The 19,315-nt window shown below is 38.7% G+C and overlaps 3 protein-coding genes across 4 annotated transcripts; 2 read left to right on the top strand and 1 right to left on the bottom strand.

The window, feature by feature from the left end:
* Positions 1 to 496: 496 nt before the first annotated feature.
* On the bottom strand, positions 497 to 5,130 carry si:dkey-112a7.4 (uncharacterized). Of its 2 annotated transcripts, none has more exons than XM_053343362.1 (3): positions 4,788 to 5,130; positions 4,117 to 4,458; positions 497 to 2,347 (listed from the first exon to the last, which is right to left on the bottom strand). In XM_053343362.1, exons 2-3 carry the CDS (start codon positions 4,295 to 4,297, stop codon positions 2,268 to 2,270), a joined length of 261 nt encoding a protein of 86 aa, XP_053199337.1. In that variant the 5' UTR covers positions 4,298 to 4,458; positions 4,788 to 5,130; the 3' UTR covers positions 497 to 2,267. The 2 variants fall into 2 exon arrangements, with proteins under 2 accessions (XP_053199337.1, XP_053199338.1); XM_053343363.1 differs by having other exon boundaries at positions 4,793 to 5,130.
* A 3,740-nt stretch (positions 5,131 to 8,870) lies between these two features.
* LOC128383774 (placenta-specific gene 8 protein-like) lies at positions 8,871 to 14,360 on the top strand. Its single transcript, XM_053343361.1, has 4 exons — positions 8,871 to 9,006; positions 10,424 to 10,539; positions 10,724 to 10,878; positions 13,807 to 14,360. The coding sequence occupies exons 2-4, from the start codon at positions 10,440 to 10,442 to the stop codon at positions 13,972 to 13,974; spliced, it is 423 nt and encodes a 140-aa protein (XP_053199336.1). The 5' UTR covers positions 8,871 to 9,006; positions 10,424 to 10,439; the 3' UTR covers positions 13,975 to 14,360.
* Positions 14,361 to 16,213: 1,853 nt separating this feature from the next.
* Positions 16,214 to 18,708, top strand: LOC128383440 (cornifelin homolog A-like). Its single transcript, XM_053343062.1, has 4 exons — positions 16,214 to 16,287; positions 17,524 to 17,637; positions 18,048 to 18,202; positions 18,586 to 18,708. Exons 2-4 carry the CDS (start codon positions 17,532 to 17,534, stop codon positions 18,706 to 18,708), a joined length of 384 nt encoding a protein of 127 aa, XP_053199037.1. The 5' UTR covers positions 16,214 to 16,287; positions 17,524 to 17,531.
* The last annotated feature ends 607 nt before the right edge of the window (positions 18,709 to 19,315 follow it).

Raw genomic sequence — 19,315 nt, 5'->3', positions numbered from 1 at the left:
CCTCATAACACTGATTTTCTTTGCTGCAGTCATGCCAGCCAACCCAATTTTACGTTCTATCTCAGTGATCTTGAGCCTGGAGTCATCATTTAGGAGAAGAAGTGCAGGTTCCAGTTGGAGCTTCATCCCTACCAGATCGGACACCCTATCCACACCTTTTACCCAAAATCTTTGCACATCTGGACACTCCCATAAGACATGCATCAATGCGCCCATAATGCCTTGGCTACAGAATGTACAGTAGAGATTGAGCACTAAACCCAACAGATGTCTTTTACGTGGTGTTAAATGCCACAGATAAACCTTTTTATAGGGTTCTTTGCTTCTTTTTTCTTTTCTTTTCTACTTTATTTTCTGATATATACCTTTAGATTTTATAGTTCTGGAGTCGAACATTTTGTAACTCTGCATATGTGCAAGGAATGAGTCTTCCACTGGGATCAGGATTGAGAATACTTTAAGCAAATACTCATTTGAAGTCTATGTGTGTGTAAAAATGCTCTACTACACTGCATTCAATGCGATAGAAAAGAGGACTAGTGAAAAAACAATTATCACTGAAAGTTATGTGAATGCATCTGATGCTGTTTTTTTATCACCTCATCCCTGGATTCGCCCTTTTAGAACACATTTAGCAGAGAAAACATGTCAATGGTATATTAAAATACCACACTATACAAAATATTTCACAAAGATTCATCCTTTATTTCCCGAGATGCATTAAGAAAAGTCGACCATTTCCATGCAAACGGCCACCACAATCCAAACAACAATCTTTGAGTCAGAGAATGAGCTGTGAAACGCAGTGCTTTGATGACACAGAAAAAAAAGTGAAGTAGTAACAATTTCACAGCCAACAAAGTAACATGACATCAGCATGAGCCTTTGTAAGCAAAAATATGTCATTAGGTGCATCTTTTAAAAAAACCCAGATGACCCAAAGCACGTCAGTGTAGGATTGTCTCAGCAGTGAGAGCTAATTATAAGCTGTCATTTGCTTCCCATGATCCCATACTGTAATTATAAAGGTGCAGGCTGACATTATCTTTAAATAGTCCACCTCAACCTCAAACACGCCATTACCTCATCTAGCTGTAGTTAAGCAAGCACTTTGTACTGCTACACAACTACATATTCGTACAAAATAGGTGTTGTTCATCATGATAAGCCAATCAGAATTACGTTGAATGATTTCAATCTGATGTAGCGTTAAATATCATTTGGCAATTTATTTAAAACATTTAGAGCTGTACATATTCTTCTTTTTAATCACAGTTGTCTGGCCAATTCGGGAAACCCTGCCTTTAAAAAACAAACAAACCCTCCATAAGTCAGTTGTTTATGATATTTTCCTGCTGAGTCTGCAACTCAAGCTAACAATGAGCTCGAGAGAAGTGTTGACTCCGCAAGATCTAAAGAGCAAAACGGTGGCGTGGTTTACTACATAGCCCTTAATAACGGGATACCAGTTACGTGTTTTGATGCTTTAACAGACTTCATGCATAGAATTCTGCAACATGTCACTGCACATAACAGGCATTCCCACAAAGTGCACCATTTGGAAACATAATACATCTCAGTTATAGATGACTAAAGCAATATTCATTCGAAAACAAGTAAAAAACATGTAGAAGCCATATCAACACAACAGAGTGTTTCTTCTCGTTTTTTTAAACAATAAATAATTAGCAGTAGTTTTTTCCCCCCCTGTATATAGCGAGCTTTCATCCACTGGATAATAGTACATCACTTGCATCAGTGTGAGAGTAGAGAGTGATAGTCATTGCACAACCTAAGCGTAACATTTCACCTGTGTGGTACACATTTACAGGCTTGTGTTCCCTCACACGACCAACCCACAGACAATCAGTAACCCATACCAGAAACCAGGCTGGTGAGAGGCTGCTTCTCATCTAACCATTTGCTTAGTGCAACTTTAGAAATGTAGCCCTTGTTAAGAAGCTCTGAAAAAATATAGACACTTCCTTCAAATCTTTCTCAAGTCCTGACAGTCTAGTACCTACCGAGGTATAGAGTAGAGGGCAATGCAATACAATTCATTCACAGTCTGACCAAAGGTTAAGTTAAATAAAGACTATTTACAAAGAGGGCCTAGGCTTCAGCTGGCGCTAAATAAGCCATTTTTGTGCCTTGTTGAGCCATCAGAAGCTTCGTTAGGACACTTGACAGGATCAAGGCCAAGAGCACTGATGAGGAGTTTTGGCATCCCGGGGGGATTTTTTCTTTTTGGCACTTCTCGGTGAAGTTTAGGAGATGGGTGACAGGGATACAGGACACTGCCCGTTGTTGTTCATGATGTCATCCAAGTCCTCATCGCCCAGGTCCACTGAGGAGGAAAAGTCAGAGTCAAGAATGTGCGACTCTAGGTGAACTAACACCAGATACTAGAAGGCTGAATCTGTTCTGTCAATTTAGAGAGATGCCTTGGAATAGTTCTCTTAAAGCACTAGACATTTGAGAAATACACATATATGCTTCCTTGTAGGGAGCTCAATATCTATCCATTATATATGAAGCTGCTGCCAGCAGTAGGTTAGCTTAGCTTGGCATTAGGATTGAAAACTAGGGCAGCGGCTATGAGTGTAAAACATAAAAAATGTGGTTTTACAGGGCAACCTGGAGGTCACTGCAGTGCACCCAACCTAGAAATACTATAAATTCCGCTAAATATAAAACATCTTCATTTGTGAGGGCCAGCGGCTTCCCTTCCAGCTACATACATACGGGTGACAAATGTAAGGATCAACCTGAATAAATTAGTGGAGAAATTAGTTTTCACCAATTGAACACCTATGGATGATTTTGGACCAATATGATAGACAGCGCTCTCCATCACCATCATCAAAACACTAAATGAGGGAATATCTTTTAGGAAGAATTGTGTTGATCCCTCGGAGAGAGTTCACAGACTTACAGAATTAATGCAAAGGCACATTGAAGCTGTTCTGGAGGCACATGGTGGAGCAACACCTTACTAAGACACTTGATGATGGTTTTTCCTTTAATTTTTCACCCGTCTATATTTTGTGTACAAAATGACATGAGAGTGGTACCAATCTTCTCAACTAACTCTGGGAAAGAACATGCATTTACAAAATTGTCAAACTATTGCTTTAAATATTTCAATCACAATCCCTGCGTCAGAGGCTGCAGTATTTGCAGATTTAGTTACATGATAATCTAATTGAGCTCAGTCCTGCTGACATTCAGGACTGCAACTATCAGCTATACTTTAAACAATCTGTGAAATATTCATCAAATATTCTTCAAACAATTCCAATCAAACTTTGTCCTCTTGCTCTAAGTAAATACAAGCCATGTAGGTAGATATAAATAGTCATTATAATTAAATAATAGAAGTAGTAATACTGTTCTCCACATGAGAAGATAATGAGATACTCTAATAAGATATGAGTTTTTGTGGTTTTGTTCTAATCAGTAGGTTTTCTAGTGTAGCATAATGCATTGTGATGAACTTCTCAAACTTGTGACTCCTTTCTAATTTTCTCAAAAGGGGCAGAGATAAAAATTCCCCATTCTTTACAAAACTCTGTTAGACTGGGAACCACTTGATGTTAAAGACATAAATATCAATCTATTATCACATATAACATAACACTAATTTCTATCAGAAATGTCAGAATGACATATAATTCTAAATATTGATACAGTTAATTTACATATGGTAGGAGAAAAAACAAAACTTGTCTTATCTTGGAGAAATACAAGAAGGGATTCACTCGTCTCGAGATTACTCAAAACATTGTGTGTCTGATTTTAAATTTTTTTTGAAGAAGGATCTCCTGAAAAGACACTTCAGGTAGAGTTAAACAATTTGGTATGGTGCTGATTGTTATAGTGCTGGGCTACTTCTTTCTTTCTTTCTTTCTTTCTTATACTGTCCGTGTCAGTCTCATGTTGTCATTGTATACTTATGTAATAGACATATTCATTTCAGCTCAGGACTATGAAGGTGCTTGTATGATTGCTATTTACATTACATGATAAATGTATTGTCACTATATTTGTATATGGTAGAATAGTGTTAAGCAGCAGTCAAACTAACAGCTTGCTTTGAAAGGTACCCTCACTCACCTTTCTTGGACCGACCAATTTGACCCAGCTTTGGTGCTCTCTGCCCGAGTCTCTGAGGGTTGGACCCACCGCCGTGGCCGTTGACCTGGGGGTGTCCCGGGTTGTACTGTCCAGCCGGGCCGGGCTGCCGGGGTGGCCCGCTGGGTGGGATGAGCTCGGGGATACCTGAAGCTCCGTACATCTCGAGAAGGCGTCTTCTCCTGATTGGCCACTAGATGTCCTCACTGCCCAAGCGTTGTGTCGTGTCGGAAAGCCTCTCACTTCCGTAATGGCATTCAACAATGAATGTATGGACAGCCGGCGACAAAATGTTGGAAATAAGATCGAGAAAGTCCTCGTAACCTGTGAATGAAAGTAAACACGTTTGTCATAAATAGCTGTTGTGCGTCAGAGAGCGGCCGGCTTTTGGCAAGTGCGCACACACACTTCTCCGCTGTTTATACTGGAATAACCGATGTACTCCTCTGTGTTTCCACTGGATTTCAACTAACAGGTGTAGCAAATGCCTTCCTGGCCATTACAATGGCTGAATAGTACAATAACCTGTCTCCTGTTAGATCCGCTCACTATAATAAACTGCTTTTCCGTCCGACCCTGAAACCAACACCAACAATAACAGATCGCTTTCTCTACAATCCTTTCAATATACCAGTAAACATGATCAATATTACCTCACTTCTTCTCAACCGAGGCCGCAGTAAAGAGCTGAATCCGGTAAAAGCGGCTTCTGAGAATCGTGTTGTTGTTTATCAGAGCTCTCTCGCTCTCTCTCTCTCTCCCTCTCTCTCTCCCCCTCTCTCTGTCTCTCAGCACAACAGCGAGGAAGCGTCGATTTAAAGGGGCCTGTCGTTGTTTTCTTGGCCTTGGGGATTTCCTCGTATTTTGTCTTGACTCATATCGGCATGCGGACGTCACCGTGCGGTTGATATAAGCGACTATGCTGACACTTTGGATTATACAGCGGAGGTGTGCCAAAGTTTCGTGAGCTCAGCGCGTAATTACGCACCTTCAATAATGAGAGAGTGACTCGGGCGCCAGCCAATGGTAGATACCGTTTAGTAATCCCCTTCCCACCCCTCACCACAACCCATACATAACACATGTAATGCTTCATGTCACAGACAGTAGTTCAAGTCTCCTCAGTGAACAGAAGCCCTGGAGTCATAAAGACAAAGACACGATACATAGAAATCAGGAAACTTCATGAAAGTTCATGACCACTAATTCTTTAACTGACTGAAATAGTGCCATTGTTGTGTTCAAGTGTTTCCCCTTTAAATTCAGAATAAGAATCAGTTTTATTGTCACTCACATAAGAGGAAATTGTACTTCCCCCGTACTTACAGTAATGTGAACTAAACCTTACTCTGGCCCCAACCACTTATTTCTTTAACATTTAGCCTGCTTATGTAGACTCTGACACAAAGGGGATACTGAGAAAAATATTTTAGGGGAAACCTGACTAAACATCAGTTCCTTCTTAAGAGTACTGCTGTCATATAGATTCATGAGGTTTTGTCGAGAGCTTTACCTCTAAGATGCAAGTAGTCCATTTTATCAGCTTTATGTGTCAACTTTGGACAAGAAGATCAGACCTGGTCATACATACAAGTCATACAAACTCATGTTGTGCAAACTTTTTTCAAACCACACAAAGCTTTAGTTAAGATGTGAGGGAAGGGAAATATGGGTCAAACAATATAACGAAAATGAAAGTAAAATGATCATAGGAATAAATAAGATTTAAAAATGAAATTTCCAATAAAATACTCTTAAGAAATGGTTAGCAGTGCAAATGTCAGTCATTTTTCAAAGCAAAAATGCCAAATATTTGTTGGGTTCAGCTTTTCAAATGTGAGGATTTGATACTTTTCCCTATATATAATAATATAATATAATATCTTGGGTCAAAACTAGACATTTGAAGATGTCTCCGTGAGCTCTACAAAATTATAATGGGTCTTTTGTCACTATTTTCATGACATTTCAAACAAACACTGTAATCATTAGTTGCTGACCTATATTGTGACAGCTCCTTAACTTTGCTGTACTTTTTACTGCTCTGTAGTTCTCTAACTACAGGGGAAGGTTCCCGAGAGCACATTGATTAGAAGAATATACAGTAGATGCTGCGGGGTTGAGGGTGCATAATCATATGTTCGCAAGTGAGAAATCCATGGAAATGGATAAAGTAATGGACAATTAATAGCTGAAACGCTATTCTGCTTCTGCCACTCTGAGTGTTTATAGTATGAACCCAGACTTGATGAAATGAAACCAAGACATGAACAAGGAGGTTAACTCCGAACATCTACAATTCCAGCACTATCTCCATCTTCATCACATTTTGCAGATGAATCCATCCACAGTTGAGAGATTATCACCCCTCCAAAAAAACCTTCCCACTGTAGACTTGCCAAGACTGGTCTGTCAACAGATCAAACACAGCAGACCCACGTGGATGTGGACTTTCTGGGCTGGTATATAATTTCCAATTCTTGATGCCAAATCACAAACAGAGAAGACACTAACTGCTGCGATCATGTCCAGACTCATATATGTGGCTCTGCTGTTGGTAGTTCTGATGGACAACTTCTACGACAACGCAGGTAAATACAAAGAAAATTTATAATTTAATGAACATTTACTTACCACCTGTGCTTGTACAAAATTCACTATAATGCACCATTCTGTCAATAGGTTAGTATGTATTTAACAATGAATGTTAGGAGGCGTGGATGAGTAACATATTATTGTTCCACACAAATGATTTCTTGCTATTTGTCTTTTTCCACTGTTTACAGTTCAGTCTGCTAGTTTACATGTGACCAAAGTTCATCTCCGCGCCTGCAGGTGCAAAGGTGAGTATTCACTGTTCTTTAACGCTTTTTTGTTAAAAATTTGCAACAATAAAAATAAGCTTAAACCGGCTCCTGTTGGTCATCAAAAATGATTGAAATCAATCAATCAATTATTAGGATATCTGTGTGCAGCTTGGTTTAAGTAACTTAAAATCAACTAACTAGACTTTTCCTGCCATTGTAAATAGTACTACTAAACAGGTATTAAGAACAATTATGATCACAATATCTGTGAGGTGAATTTTATTGTGTTCTCCTTTCAGCACTTCCCAATGGAAGACTTAAGTGTCGCTTTCCACTCTCTCCTAAAACCCGCGCAGAGGAAATGGAACTGACCAAATGCCTCTGCAGCAGGGAAAACCAAAGCAGTGAGTGAACAGAAATTGTGTGTGGGTGTCAGATGCAGAGATGATCTCTTTCCCTCTGTTGTTATTCAGTTGAGGAGTCTAATGTGTTGCTTTTGCTTCTTTTTGTATGATTCCAGGGTTTCCAGAGTTTCAGGGAGTCTGCGGGATATGGCATGGTGGTCCACTCACCCTGCTATGAATTAGTGGAATTGTGCAGAGAGACGTGGAGTGAAGGACCTTCTACATATCACACTGTAAAATGAGATCCAATCACCTGATAATATCACATGATGTTAAACATCCCATTATATTCTGGTATGTCAGGTCACATGACAAAAAGCACAAATATTGATTGCATTACTTGGAGATTGACTTAACATCAGGCTGTGTAACTAATTCCTGTATTATTGTTGCATATTGTAAATAAAGACATATTTTCAATCATATTACAGTTTTGTTTCTGTGATTGTGTAAGTTTTGATTGGTCAGCAGAGCTCCATTCAGGCAATCACAATACTACCATCAAGCCTGAAGGAACAGTGTGAAATTTTGGAAAGTATGTGTATTTGCTTCTCTGCCAGGAGTTAGATGAGAAGATTTGTATCACTCTACTGTCTAATATCGATCCTCTTAGCAAGCTATTCCTTCAAAGGTGGCTGTAAAATCCATATACTGTGAAAACCTTTATGAAATATTAATCACAGTTGAAGGTTTTTGTCTTTTGTCATACCTAAAAAACACAATAAAGATATGGTCAGTTCATTTTAAACTTTTTATTAAATCTTAAATCGAGACATAAACAGCTAAATATGGCACATCCCTTCAATTCAGTTTCCTTCATTTTCTAATGAATGTGCCGTTATCAGTTGTTTATCATTTTTAAATGAATGTGAGTTTAGACTTACCGTTAGTGTCACCTCTGTTTATCTTCTATGTGATCTTCTGTGTCAGCCACAGCCCTTATTCAAGACCAGACTGGTTTTGCTCAGTGAGGGTAGGATTCACGTTAATGTGTCCTTTCTCATCTCTGTTATAATCACTTCTATATGATTAAAGACAAATTAGTTATCCTGAATGATCTCTGAAATTGTTAATGTGGTTCAGTCTCAAATAATAATGAAATTCCAAATTTATAGTCCCACTACTATATTCCATATACATCATGGGTTCTTTTTACTAGACACTTAGATACTGTTTTGATAAAAGTTTCTTATAAGTGAGCTGTGACATTTTATCATTTTTCATTTCTTTTATACTCAACTGTTAAAGATCAGTATCTGCTGATGTAACTCTCAAGCCAAAACATCTTCTTTTCCATGGTGGCACAACTGATGGTTACTGATAGAAGTGGAAATGACTAACCCACTGTTTAGGAAAAACTTTGACTACAATTCTTGATGACATCTTTTAAAACATCAACTGGTCTCCCAGTGGGTATTCCAAATACAGTCTCAAAATGCTTCAGGTCAGCAGAGTAAACTCTCGTGGGATCAGGGTGCCTTATTTACCCGTCTTACTTGACAGTTTCATATTTACACCAAAACACTGCAGTCAAGCACAGAGCACACAGAAATGTGACATACAAAGTAGGAAGATATAAAGAGAGTAAAAGTCAAACGTAGTAGAACAAAAGTGTACCCGATTCATGGATTTCTAAAGATTTTTAACACTTTTTAACACAGGTAAGTCATCTGCTCTTTAACAAACAAGGTTATATTTTCAGCTGGACTTCACTCTACCAATAGAAACAACGTAAATCATTTGTTAAAGCAAAGCAAGCCAGCTCAGCCATGCATGTAAAAAAAATGTACAACATTTTGATGGTGGTTTCCGGTGGATGTTGATTTAAGTTTATGTCAGGATTACAGGTTTTTGTAACAGGTAATCATCACCTCACTCATAGCTTCCTCTTGATGCAAATTTGTACTTTAGATGGCAATGTTACCCCTTTAAAAACAGGCTTATGTAATAATAATTTGTGTTTTGCCAAATAGGTTGTGGTTCACTGTATTACATTCACGGTTTGTGTTTTGCGTCACATGTGCAGTCAGGTTTACGCTACTAAAACTGGTTATGGTACGATGCAGTTTGATTAAATATTTACAGTGGATGTGCCCTGTCCTGTTGTCAAGTCATCTTAAATTACATCTTCAATATTAAACCAATACCACAATCTTTATATAACCTTAAGCAATTGCTTTGAATTGCCTAACCATATAAACAATAATATAGTTGCTGGGGAAAAACAAATTAAATACATTGAAAGTGAAAGCTTTGCAATTTTGTGACAAAACAAAACATAGCCACCATTATGTTTTTAACTGATGCACAGCAGTTGTACAAGACAGGGTTGCGAAAAAGACACCTAGCGACCCATCATCCTTTAAAGCTGCAGTAACTCTTTATTCATTTTTTGGATGTGTTTGTTTTGTTTCATTTTTTTGTGTCCTTTGGGGGAAACATTAGAATTCTTTTTGTTAAAACCTGATCATTAACTTCAATTTTCAATATTTAGCAAGAGAGTTTTTAGCTTATAACTGTGACTGACCACTCTCACGTTAAATGTCATTTGATCCCTTTGTTTATACCAACATAGTTCTTAGACCAGCTTTAACTTTCCACAAATGAAAGAAGGCTTTCTGGAGTATTTTATCCCAAATATAATTCATAATGGTAAGTAAGCATACAGGTGAACAATCGTATCAAGGCTCATTTGAAGAGTAGTTGAAATATTAGTTAAACTTTGACAAGTTTGGTCAACCGATCCTTTCAATTTACAAGATCTGAACTCATAATAATAACTTGTGAAATGGCTTTGAATGTAATACATAGGCATTTGAATTGATCTGATTTAAAACTGATAAATGTATCTAATTGCACCAAGTTAAACTATGAAAGATGAGTTAATTAAATGAGACTGATAATGAGATCTTACTGTGTATATACCATATGTATATATACAGAATGAAAAAAGAAAAATATTTTCCATATGATCAACATCATAGCAATGAATGTTCTTGGAGTTATAGTATGACTGTGACCTATATCCTCTAATGGTAACAGTCGCCTTCTATGTGTCCCCACCTCTTTTTTTATCAGTTGTGGCACGTCAGGCATGTCCCGACAGGTGGTTCAGGTCCAGCCACGAAGCACCCATCAGGATGCAGGGCAGTGGAGCACTGGCCTGTGCGAATGCTATAAAGACATGGGAGACTGTAAGTGTCCAATTATGAACCATTCAGTGTGGATTTAAAGTGTATTTGACCAGTTGTGCTCAGTGCCAGCTAAAAGTGCATTTCCTGAAATGTTGGACTGTTGTGAAACACAAACAGAATAAACAAAAACTGTCAACTGTCATGTTTTTGTGTACTGTGACTTGACCCAGTTTTGTGTGTGCAGGCTGCTTTGCCCTGTGCTGCCTCCCAGTGTTTACCTGTAAGGTGACCAGTGCAGTCGGGGCATGTCCCTGCTTGCCCCTGCTGGACTGTATCGGCTGTGTACCTCCGGCTTCTTTGGCCATGAGGGCTTCTGTCAGAGAACGATACGGCATAAAGGTAACACAGCAAAAAACAACAAAAATGAAATATACAGTATCATTATTTGCTTCATTTACTCCGCAATTGCCTGTTACAGTTCATCTTTAATTTGAAACTATTTCTTGAGTAGAGAATAGTTCTAATAGAAAGAAACTGTACTAAGTGGGAAAGATATGGGTGATAAATTAAAGGGAAAACTGATATGTTCCTTCATTGTGATAAACATGGCCTTTGTAGTTCAACATGAGTTCTGGTCCTAGTTGCATGAATCCTCACTTGTGCAGCAGAGATGTATTCATCCACTGAAAAATAGTCCCCAACAAATGCACTAATTACTCCTGTTTGAGGGACATTTACTAAAAACTACACTGCCCAGCTGCTTTAGGGAATTGTTATGAAAAACTAAAACTATATATTTGTGACCCATTTTTAAAGGTTAATATCTTCAGTAGGAACAAATGGGCTTGAGGCTGAACGCTATAATTTAGGAGACAGGCTAATTAGTTGGTTTTGATCTTGTAATGAGATTTGTTGACAATAATGCCGGCCTTATCCTTTCATATACAACATTTAATGGACTCACAGCACTTTGCCTAAACTGAGAGAACAATAGAGTCATGTGCTTTGGATATAATGGAAAAAATTAACTTAATTTGTCTTCCATTGACTTCCATGTTTTTTTCATTACTTTAATCCCGTGGGAAACATTAGTGATGTCAAACACTGATACCACGGCTGTGCTCGAACAATTCACTGATAACATTTCATTAAGTTGCGCGACAGCTTCAACCGCTTAACGTTTGACAGCTAACTTTGACAGCTTTGCTCATGCGGCCTTATCAGATGTTTTCCTCGTTTGCGTGGGAAGATGAGGGGTTAAATTTCTCTCTTACACGTAGTGATTGAATTCTTTCAGTCAAGTGGAGTGGCCCCTGTTGTTTGTGATGTCGTTATAAATGCGGGCATGAACAATGCAGCTGATTGCTTTCATTCGTATCACATTGTGCCCCCAGTTCAATTACACAGAGCTGCTGGAGCTTTGAATAATTATGATTACTGCTGAGGGGATGGAGACAGTTCAGTGATGAAACACAACAACAGCACACATGGGAAATAGTGGCAACAATAACTAGGTGTAGCCTACACTTTGTTTAGTAGGTGTATTACTTTATTATGTAACACAAACAATGGCTAAGTCTATATAGTGACATCAGGAAAACTTTATGTTGAGAATGCAGGATGAATTTATTAAATTAATTAAATAAATCTGCACTGGAATTATAAATAACTTAACAAATAAACAACATTGTGTTAGTTAGTTTAAGATACAGCAAGCTACTCAGGCTGCCTACCCACTTTTTCAGTCGTGTGCTTTTTTACCAACATTGAGCACTCATACACCTGCCTGCATAATCCTGACATTCTGATAGACATCGGGTCTCCATCACTGATCCATACCTATTACGAAACAGCTGTTCCACAAGCAAACAGCAAATTCCAGGACCAATGCTGTGAGTTTGATTTTGGATAAGACATTGCCGTTTCTGGGACAGTGAAGAGAAGGAGAGATAAGGTTCGGTATAGTGGGAGTGGTTGGAGGCCAGGCAGGCATGAGCTGGAGAGCTGCCATCCTGAAGGAGGTGGTTGGTTTCGGCTTATTTCTGGGGGTGGAGTGGGCAGAGGATCGTTGTCAATACTGCAGAGCAAGAGCTCGGAAGGTGCCAGAAGTGATTATGAAAGCAAGTCTCAGCATGTAGGTTGTTTGTAAAGCAAGAGAACGGCTCTCTCATGGCGGGAAGACGACATTGCTCTAACAGAACGTATCATGAGATTAGAACTGTAGATTACACCATCGTCATTTGGATATCGACCAACATTTGTGTGTAAATGCGTTAGTTGAATTACGTGCATACCACCACATTGTCTTGTCTTTGTTCTGATAACCTTACAGTGACTCATAATCATAATTGTCACGATGTCTTAATGCACTAAATAAACCAACATATTATTCAAACATAACAATGCAAACTAGTAGCTGAGATGCTATATTTTCCTCTGATTATACAACTTTATATCAGAAAGTTGCATGTTGCATTCACATCCCCAGACCTGTAATGATATTTGGAGGCGGTGTGATAATTTTAGTTGTTAATGTCACCCTCCCACAGTAAATAAGGGAGGCAGAAGGAGCAGAAGAGAGATGGTGTGATACTGAGCAGATCCCAGGTCTGAGTGTGCTGCTTAACAAAGACAATCATGTAAATTTCACAATTTGATATTAATGTGTGTATTTATAATGAATATCGTGTTGGTAAAGAAGACACAAATGCATAATGGTCAAGGTAAAATTGAAGTTTTTCTTTTGAGATGTTATATGTTTTGACTTGACAGTGATGAAGCCAACATTACTGCAACAGTAAAAGCTGATTGGGATCGAAGTTACCGTGCTGACTCAGTATCATGAAGGAGTGATCACATGCACGGGCTGCACGTGGTACAACACGGACCTGCCTTCTTACTGTGTTTATCAGACTTTATTGATTTTCCAAATCTCACCCACGAGCATTTCCATCTTGTCATTACTGATGAGGCCTTTAATCCTGGTTATTGCTGCTAAGAGCAAAGACTTCAAGCAGCCTTTAACTACCATATATTACTGTTACTTTTTTATTAGTATTAGTGCATTTACTCAATTTGGTCATCTGTGACACTTGCTTGTTTGTCTTACATTTATCAACAAAAAAACTATAGATTTTACCACCAGACTAGAGTCTAATTCACTATAAATAAGACTGTTCGTTGCAAAAGACGCTGAAACCACAGGTAAACAAAGTGCTGAACTGCTACATTATATATCACCGAAATGTTTTCTTTTGCACCTAAATGTAAATGTTCACCTTTTGTTCGCACCTCCCACCTGTGTTCATGCCTCTCTGTGTCTTACAGGGGAGCGTGTGGAGCGATTGCCTGTACGGATGCTGCTGCTATCCTCTATCTTGGCTCCAGATCTCCAGAGAGTTGAAGAGAAGAGCAGCATCCCACGCCTCCTCCTCCTCCTCCTCCTCAGCCAGATACACTGCCCTGACCTCCCTGCAGGGGGCGCACTTGGTCTAGACACGTCCAACATTTTCTTTCCTCTGGCCTCTGCTGCCGCCTGTCCCTGCAGGGTACAGGAGTTGATTTAATCACACTTCCTCCGGTCTGCAGCCACTCCTTTTTACCTCAGAGATTTCAGCGGGGACACAATGTGTCCCACAGAAAGAAAAGTTAAGTCTGCACTAAAGTGACTCATGTGTTGGAGCAGAGGGAATTTGGCATGCAATGTTGAGTTACTGCGTATTTCTTTTGGGAGGATGGATGATACCACAGATGATGCCTTTAGTAAGCCTATACATTAACATAGACATAAAATACAAACACAATAAAACCTGCATTTCAAATTGTAAGTTTAACTTTGAAAGAGAACTTCTCATGCTTCTCAACCTTCTGAAATTGACAGTGTGAACCTTTCCTGAAACCATGGAAATCAAATGTCACATTCAAGTCTGAGTTAGTTTAGCTTTCTTATTTTGTGAGAACTAATCAATTAATGTGGACAAAAATGTGTCAATACCAAACACTGCTACTGCTTAAGTAAAAACATTTGATGAAATATATTGCTGAAGTTGTTGTTATCGAAGAAAAATGAATGTTATTTCAAAAACTCGCATGCAGTTGTAATTAAGCTGAAATTATACATTTAGTCCACAGGAGGTTTTATTCAAATTCTTCAAAGACCTAATTGTGTAACTGAACTGCTGATACTGCATTATGTAAATGCATAAAAAGTTATCTCCTTTTTGCACTTCAAGTCATTTGTGACTTTGCATTTATTTTATTATGAGCACATTGTCATGGCAGAGAGAGAAGGAATTATAATGAACTGAAGCAACACAGACACTCACAGTCACATTCAGTGGCCAAATCAGAGGTTGCTTTATTAATCTCATAGCTATAGCTTAGTAACTTATTTTACTTTAGTTTTATAAGGAAATAATAAACCACAAGTCATTTTGGCTGTTTTCATGTCCACAGCCTGCTAGCAGCTCTGTGACTCTGTATAACTGTTAACTGTTGTTTTGAAGGTATCATGTTAATCTTCATAGTTCCATGTTAACATTAACATTTGCTAATTTACCAATTTATTAAGCAATTTTTTGGGCATCATGAATTTCTGTACCAAAGTTTTTGGTAATTCACCTAATACTGTAGTAGTTTAGACATACAACCAAAAAGGCCAAGCTCATGGTGGTGCTGGAGGAATAGTCAGGAGATCACAAAAATCATCCTGTTGGGACCAAAAAGGTCTATAAAAACATGTGGCAGTCTTTCTAATAGATGTTGAGATATTTCTGTCTGGACCAACCATATAACAAACTGACTATACTGACTATCTCCTCAGCTATCTTCAAGTTTGGTTTGACTTTTTGATTGGGCCCTAGTTCAGGCAGGCAGTCAGAAAACAGTTTATAATGACATGTTTCATACACACTACATTCAGGTATGTCCACTACCTGCTTCTCTCAATAGGCAGTCTATAAGAACGTTTTTTTTTCGTTCAGTCTGCATACATCCTCAGTTTCCTTCTGTACACCATTCATTTGTCTCTGAATTTTGAGTGTTTCCTTTGAATATGTCATGTCCATTAAATGTTATTTGTCTAAGGCTCTTGGGGGATGGGTGGGTGGATGGGTGGGTGGGTGGGTGGGGGGGGGGATCATGAGGTCAGGGACAGCCTGAGCCAAGTTTGTTCAGATTTGTTCCCAGGCATCACATGAAGACAGCCACACCACTGAACCAAAATGCATGTTGTTACAATAAATGGTTAAAATCTTGACTGTCCTGACTGAAATGGACTCTAATAAGACACCCACCTCCAATGTTGCAGTGCTAATCTGGAAACAATGAGGAAATGTGAATTCAAGGAAATAGCTAAATCAACAGCTTCTCAGTGAACGTGACAAAAAACTTTGAAACATCCAAACAAAGGCGTAGAGCTGCATGTCACTCTGGCAGAGAACAGGAACATTGTCCTAGACGTTCTCTTTTGTTCTTATCACATACCGCTGTCTAAGAACAGACACTACAAAAATGAGGTAATGTGCGTATTGCCACGTAATGACGCCTGCAATGTCAAAAGACATGATGGTCAGATGGTTTGATGTCTGATTTTCAGAGGTGTTGACACATGTCAGACTGGACAGACCAGTTGGTAACATGCATTCTCTGCCGCCTTGTCACACTCACTGCTCTCTAGTATGTGTATAAGATGTCACGTTCACTACTCTCCACTGCATATATATACATGCGTCTCCCCATAAAACTCACCACTCATCTGCTTTTCAGCTTTGAACAAACACTGCTCCCTCTCCCTTGAAGAACAATAAGGTAAGACTCATCCCTGGAATACTAAGATATTGACAGCATTTTAAATTTGCATTTTCTATTATTATCATAGGAGATAAAAAAAATACATTTTGGCTCAAATGGATGAAACACTAATTTCTATTATAAGCATGGGCTCTTAGGTGACTTTCATGTTTTAACTCAAGGTTGCCTCATACTGTACAATATCTGTATTATATCATAATAAATTCTGAAACGCTTCAAAAACGGAAGTAGCTTAGCTCGAATCTACACACCGGTCCTCCTTCCACCAAGCCTTTTTTTCTTGGAGATGTGAAGTTTTTACTTAACAGAAATGTAATTTTTATGACCCAGGGCACTGTAGAAAAGTTGCCTGAACCTGCATCACTCTTAATGCTAGAACCTGAAAAAACTGAGCCCTGAATTTATAATATTACCAGGATGTGAAGTCTGGAACCGACTCATAGATGACAAATTTGGCACTGAATTTGATCTTGCATCCAACTGATAGGAGAATACACAACTTAGCAACTCATGTCCCCATGTCCTGTTATTGTCCAATTTAATGTACCAGCACTAAATCAACAACAGCTCTGACTTCATACAATAGGTGAAATTGCCACACTTGGGTAGTGCATAGTTAAAATACAAAATATCTAAACCATTGTTCTTTAAGGTTTAGTGACAATTCATATTAAAGACAATCCAGTTGGTTTCAAGAGAGTTTCTGTGGGAGGCCCATCATCCAGTTTATTCATATACAATGAAACTATATCCTTGTTAGAATAATAAGAACATAGCATTTACTGGGACCAGGGAAGTGTTTAACCTAGTCATTCACCTGCTTACTATTTATAACAACACACAATTGTTGCATGATTTACAGTTCATCCTTAATGTCAGACCTCATTTCAGGCTGTGTCTGAAACAAGCTGTTTTAAATCCTGTCTCATTAAGGGTCCTTCTTAGTGAGTATACTCTGTTATGATTGGCCTACACCCAGAAGGGAAACAAAGTGTACAGAGGAGACTGAAGCCCCAGTTCTTGGCTTTCAGGAAGCATTTTTTTTACCAACGTTCACTTCAAGTTTTTAACCATTGTCCATTTTTAACATTGACATGTGACATCACAACAGTATACAGAAAATCACATGATATGTTCCCTTCAGGAGTCCAACTCATATTGCTTGCATATATGGTTTTAAGCAGTTTTGCCTTGCCAGTTACTATATTCTATGTTATATGTTTCCTTCCGAAGGTGTTGCCATGGCTGAAAAAATGGTTGTGACCCAACCTCGGCCTTTTATCGCAACTGCTACAACCAACCAGTGGACGTCTGGCATTTGTGACTGCATGCAAGACCTGCCCCAGTGTAAATTAACTTCTTTTTGATGTTGGTTCTTAACTAGGTTACAATTTCCAGGACACGTGTTGAGACAAGCACTCACGTGTAAAGAGTTGAAACCACACTGATCATTCAGACTGATCTGGGTTCATAGGAATGCCAACAGATGGCAGATTGGAGATCGTCGGTGGGTGTAGTGAAGTATGTGGGCATTGTTATGCATTACCGTTCCTGATGCCCCCTACGATAATGCAAACTAACAGTTGACCTGTATGAGATTAACTTCGTCACTTGAAATTTCATATCCCAAAGCTGACATTCTGACCTGCTTTCTCTTTTGATTGTTGATTGTTTCAAGGCTTAAAAGTTCAAGCAGGCATATTTGGAAACAATCTCTACAATGAGCACATTCTTATGCCCTAACCCTCTTTTTTTAGGTTGCTTCGCCTTTTGGTGCCTTCCCTGCTTCACCTGTAAGACATCGCGTGAGGCTGGGGAGTGTCTATGTTTACCTCTGCTGGACGCTTTTGGAGCCATTCCACCAATGACCACAGCCCTCAGGGTGTCAGTGCGCCAGCGATATGGCATTGAGGTAAAAACAAGTTCAGTTCAGCCATTACTGAGGCTTTTTGGCATTGGACAAGATGTAAATAAGATGCACTTCACCTTTGTCAATACTGAACAGCATAATATTTTCTAGCTTGAAATTTGGTATTCCCATCATAGTCTATCTGATCTCTGATCAGTCTTAGCCTTGGTTATATTTACGTTCCTCAACAACATCCAGCAATTCATGTGGTACGGTCATTAAAGAGGATTGCAGTACACAATGTTCCTTTGTTCCAGCTCATTTGTTAACGTGGAATTTGACAATGATTAATGACTGAGGCAGAAATATCAGCAACATTATGAAACTGGTTTACCATTATTGTTTGATTCATGCATGTTTAACAATCTCACCCCCTGTCTTCACAGGGTACAATCTGTAATGACTGCGTGTACTCCTTCTTCTGCGGGCCCTGCACCTGGTGTCAAATAGCAAGAGAAATCAAAACAAGAACGAGTCCCATTACCTTCATTAACATGATTGCCTCATAAGCACAAAGGCTGAAATTCATCAATGCATCAAAATGGGAACAAATGTCACCACCACTATCACGGACTTCTTTTCCTCATCAGGATCAGGGCTTTCATGCTATTTGGAAATAAGAGAGACAGTCATTTGTACCAGTGAGGAATGTCACTGAACAGCTGATTACAGTTCAACACATGAGGGTTATAACTAATGAGGCAAGAGAGTTACAACTTATGTAACATTCATTGTTTTCATTACACATTATTTATCTGATACTTTAGTGTTACTGTTCTGTTACTTTTCCTGTTTCATACTTGCCATTTGTATTTACCTTCATGAATTCTTCTGTTTGTTTAAATGGTTAGAATGTTTCATATCCATTGTTACTCAAATTTTTCATATTTATAAGGACAAAATAAAATTTGTATAGATCAAAGTCTGCCTTTGTAAAGTTGATCATGTGAATCTCAGTGTGCTCAACTCTATGCAAACTGCATATGCAAATCTCCTAATCCTCCCTTGATGTGCTAAATGCCACTTCTTGCTCCACTGAGATCCAACCAGTGTTCACAGAGGGGCTCACATCAACATTAGGTAAGTGGTTATCAAATTTAAATTTAAAAAAGGATT

The sequence above is a fragment of the Scomber japonicus genome, chromosome 22 (assembly GCF_027409825.1).
Source record: "Scomber japonicus isolate fScoJap1 chromosome 22, fScoJap1.pri, whole genome shotgun sequence".
NCBI classification, from domain to species: Eukaryota; Metazoa; Chordata; class Actinopteri; order Scombriformes; family Scombridae; genus Scomber; species Scomber japonicus.
This window is presented reverse-complemented; position numbering and strand designations above follow the sequence as displayed.

Bases quoted from the DNA above. Each gene is read 5' to 3' on its own strand.
- LOC128383774 (XM_053343361.1), top strand. From the start codon at position 10,440: ATGTCCCGACAGGTGGTTCAGGTCCAGCCACGAAGCACCCATCAGGAT. The intron at 10,540-10,723 runs GTAAGTGTCCAA...TTGTGTGTGCAG, and splicing joins CTATAAAGACATGGGAGACT to GCTGCTTTGCCCTGTGCTGC. The intron at 10,879-13,806 runs GTAACACAGCAA...TGTGTCTTACAG, and splicing joins GAGAACGATACGGCATAAAG to GGGAGCGTGTGGAGCGATTG.
- si:dkey-112a7.4 (XM_053343362.1), bottom strand. From the start codon at position 4,297: ATGTACGGAGCTTCAGGTATCCCCGAGCTCATCCCACCCAGCGGGCCA. The intron at 2,348-4,116 runs GTGAGTGAGGGT...TTTCCTCCTCAG, and splicing joins AATTGGTCGGTCCAAGAAAG to TGGACCTGGGCGATGAGGAC.
- LOC128383440 (XM_053343062.1), top strand. From the start codon at position 17,532: ATGGCTGAAAAAATGGTTGTGACCCAACCTCGGCCTTTTATCGCAACT. The intron at 17,638-18,047 runs GTAAATTAACTT...CTCTTTTTTTAG, and splicing joins CATGCAAGACCTGCCCCAGT to GTTGCTTCGCCTTTTGGTGC. The intron at 18,203-18,585 runs GTAAAAACAAGT...CTGTCTTCACAG, and splicing joins GCCAGCGATATGGCATTGAG to GGTACAATCTGTAATGACTG.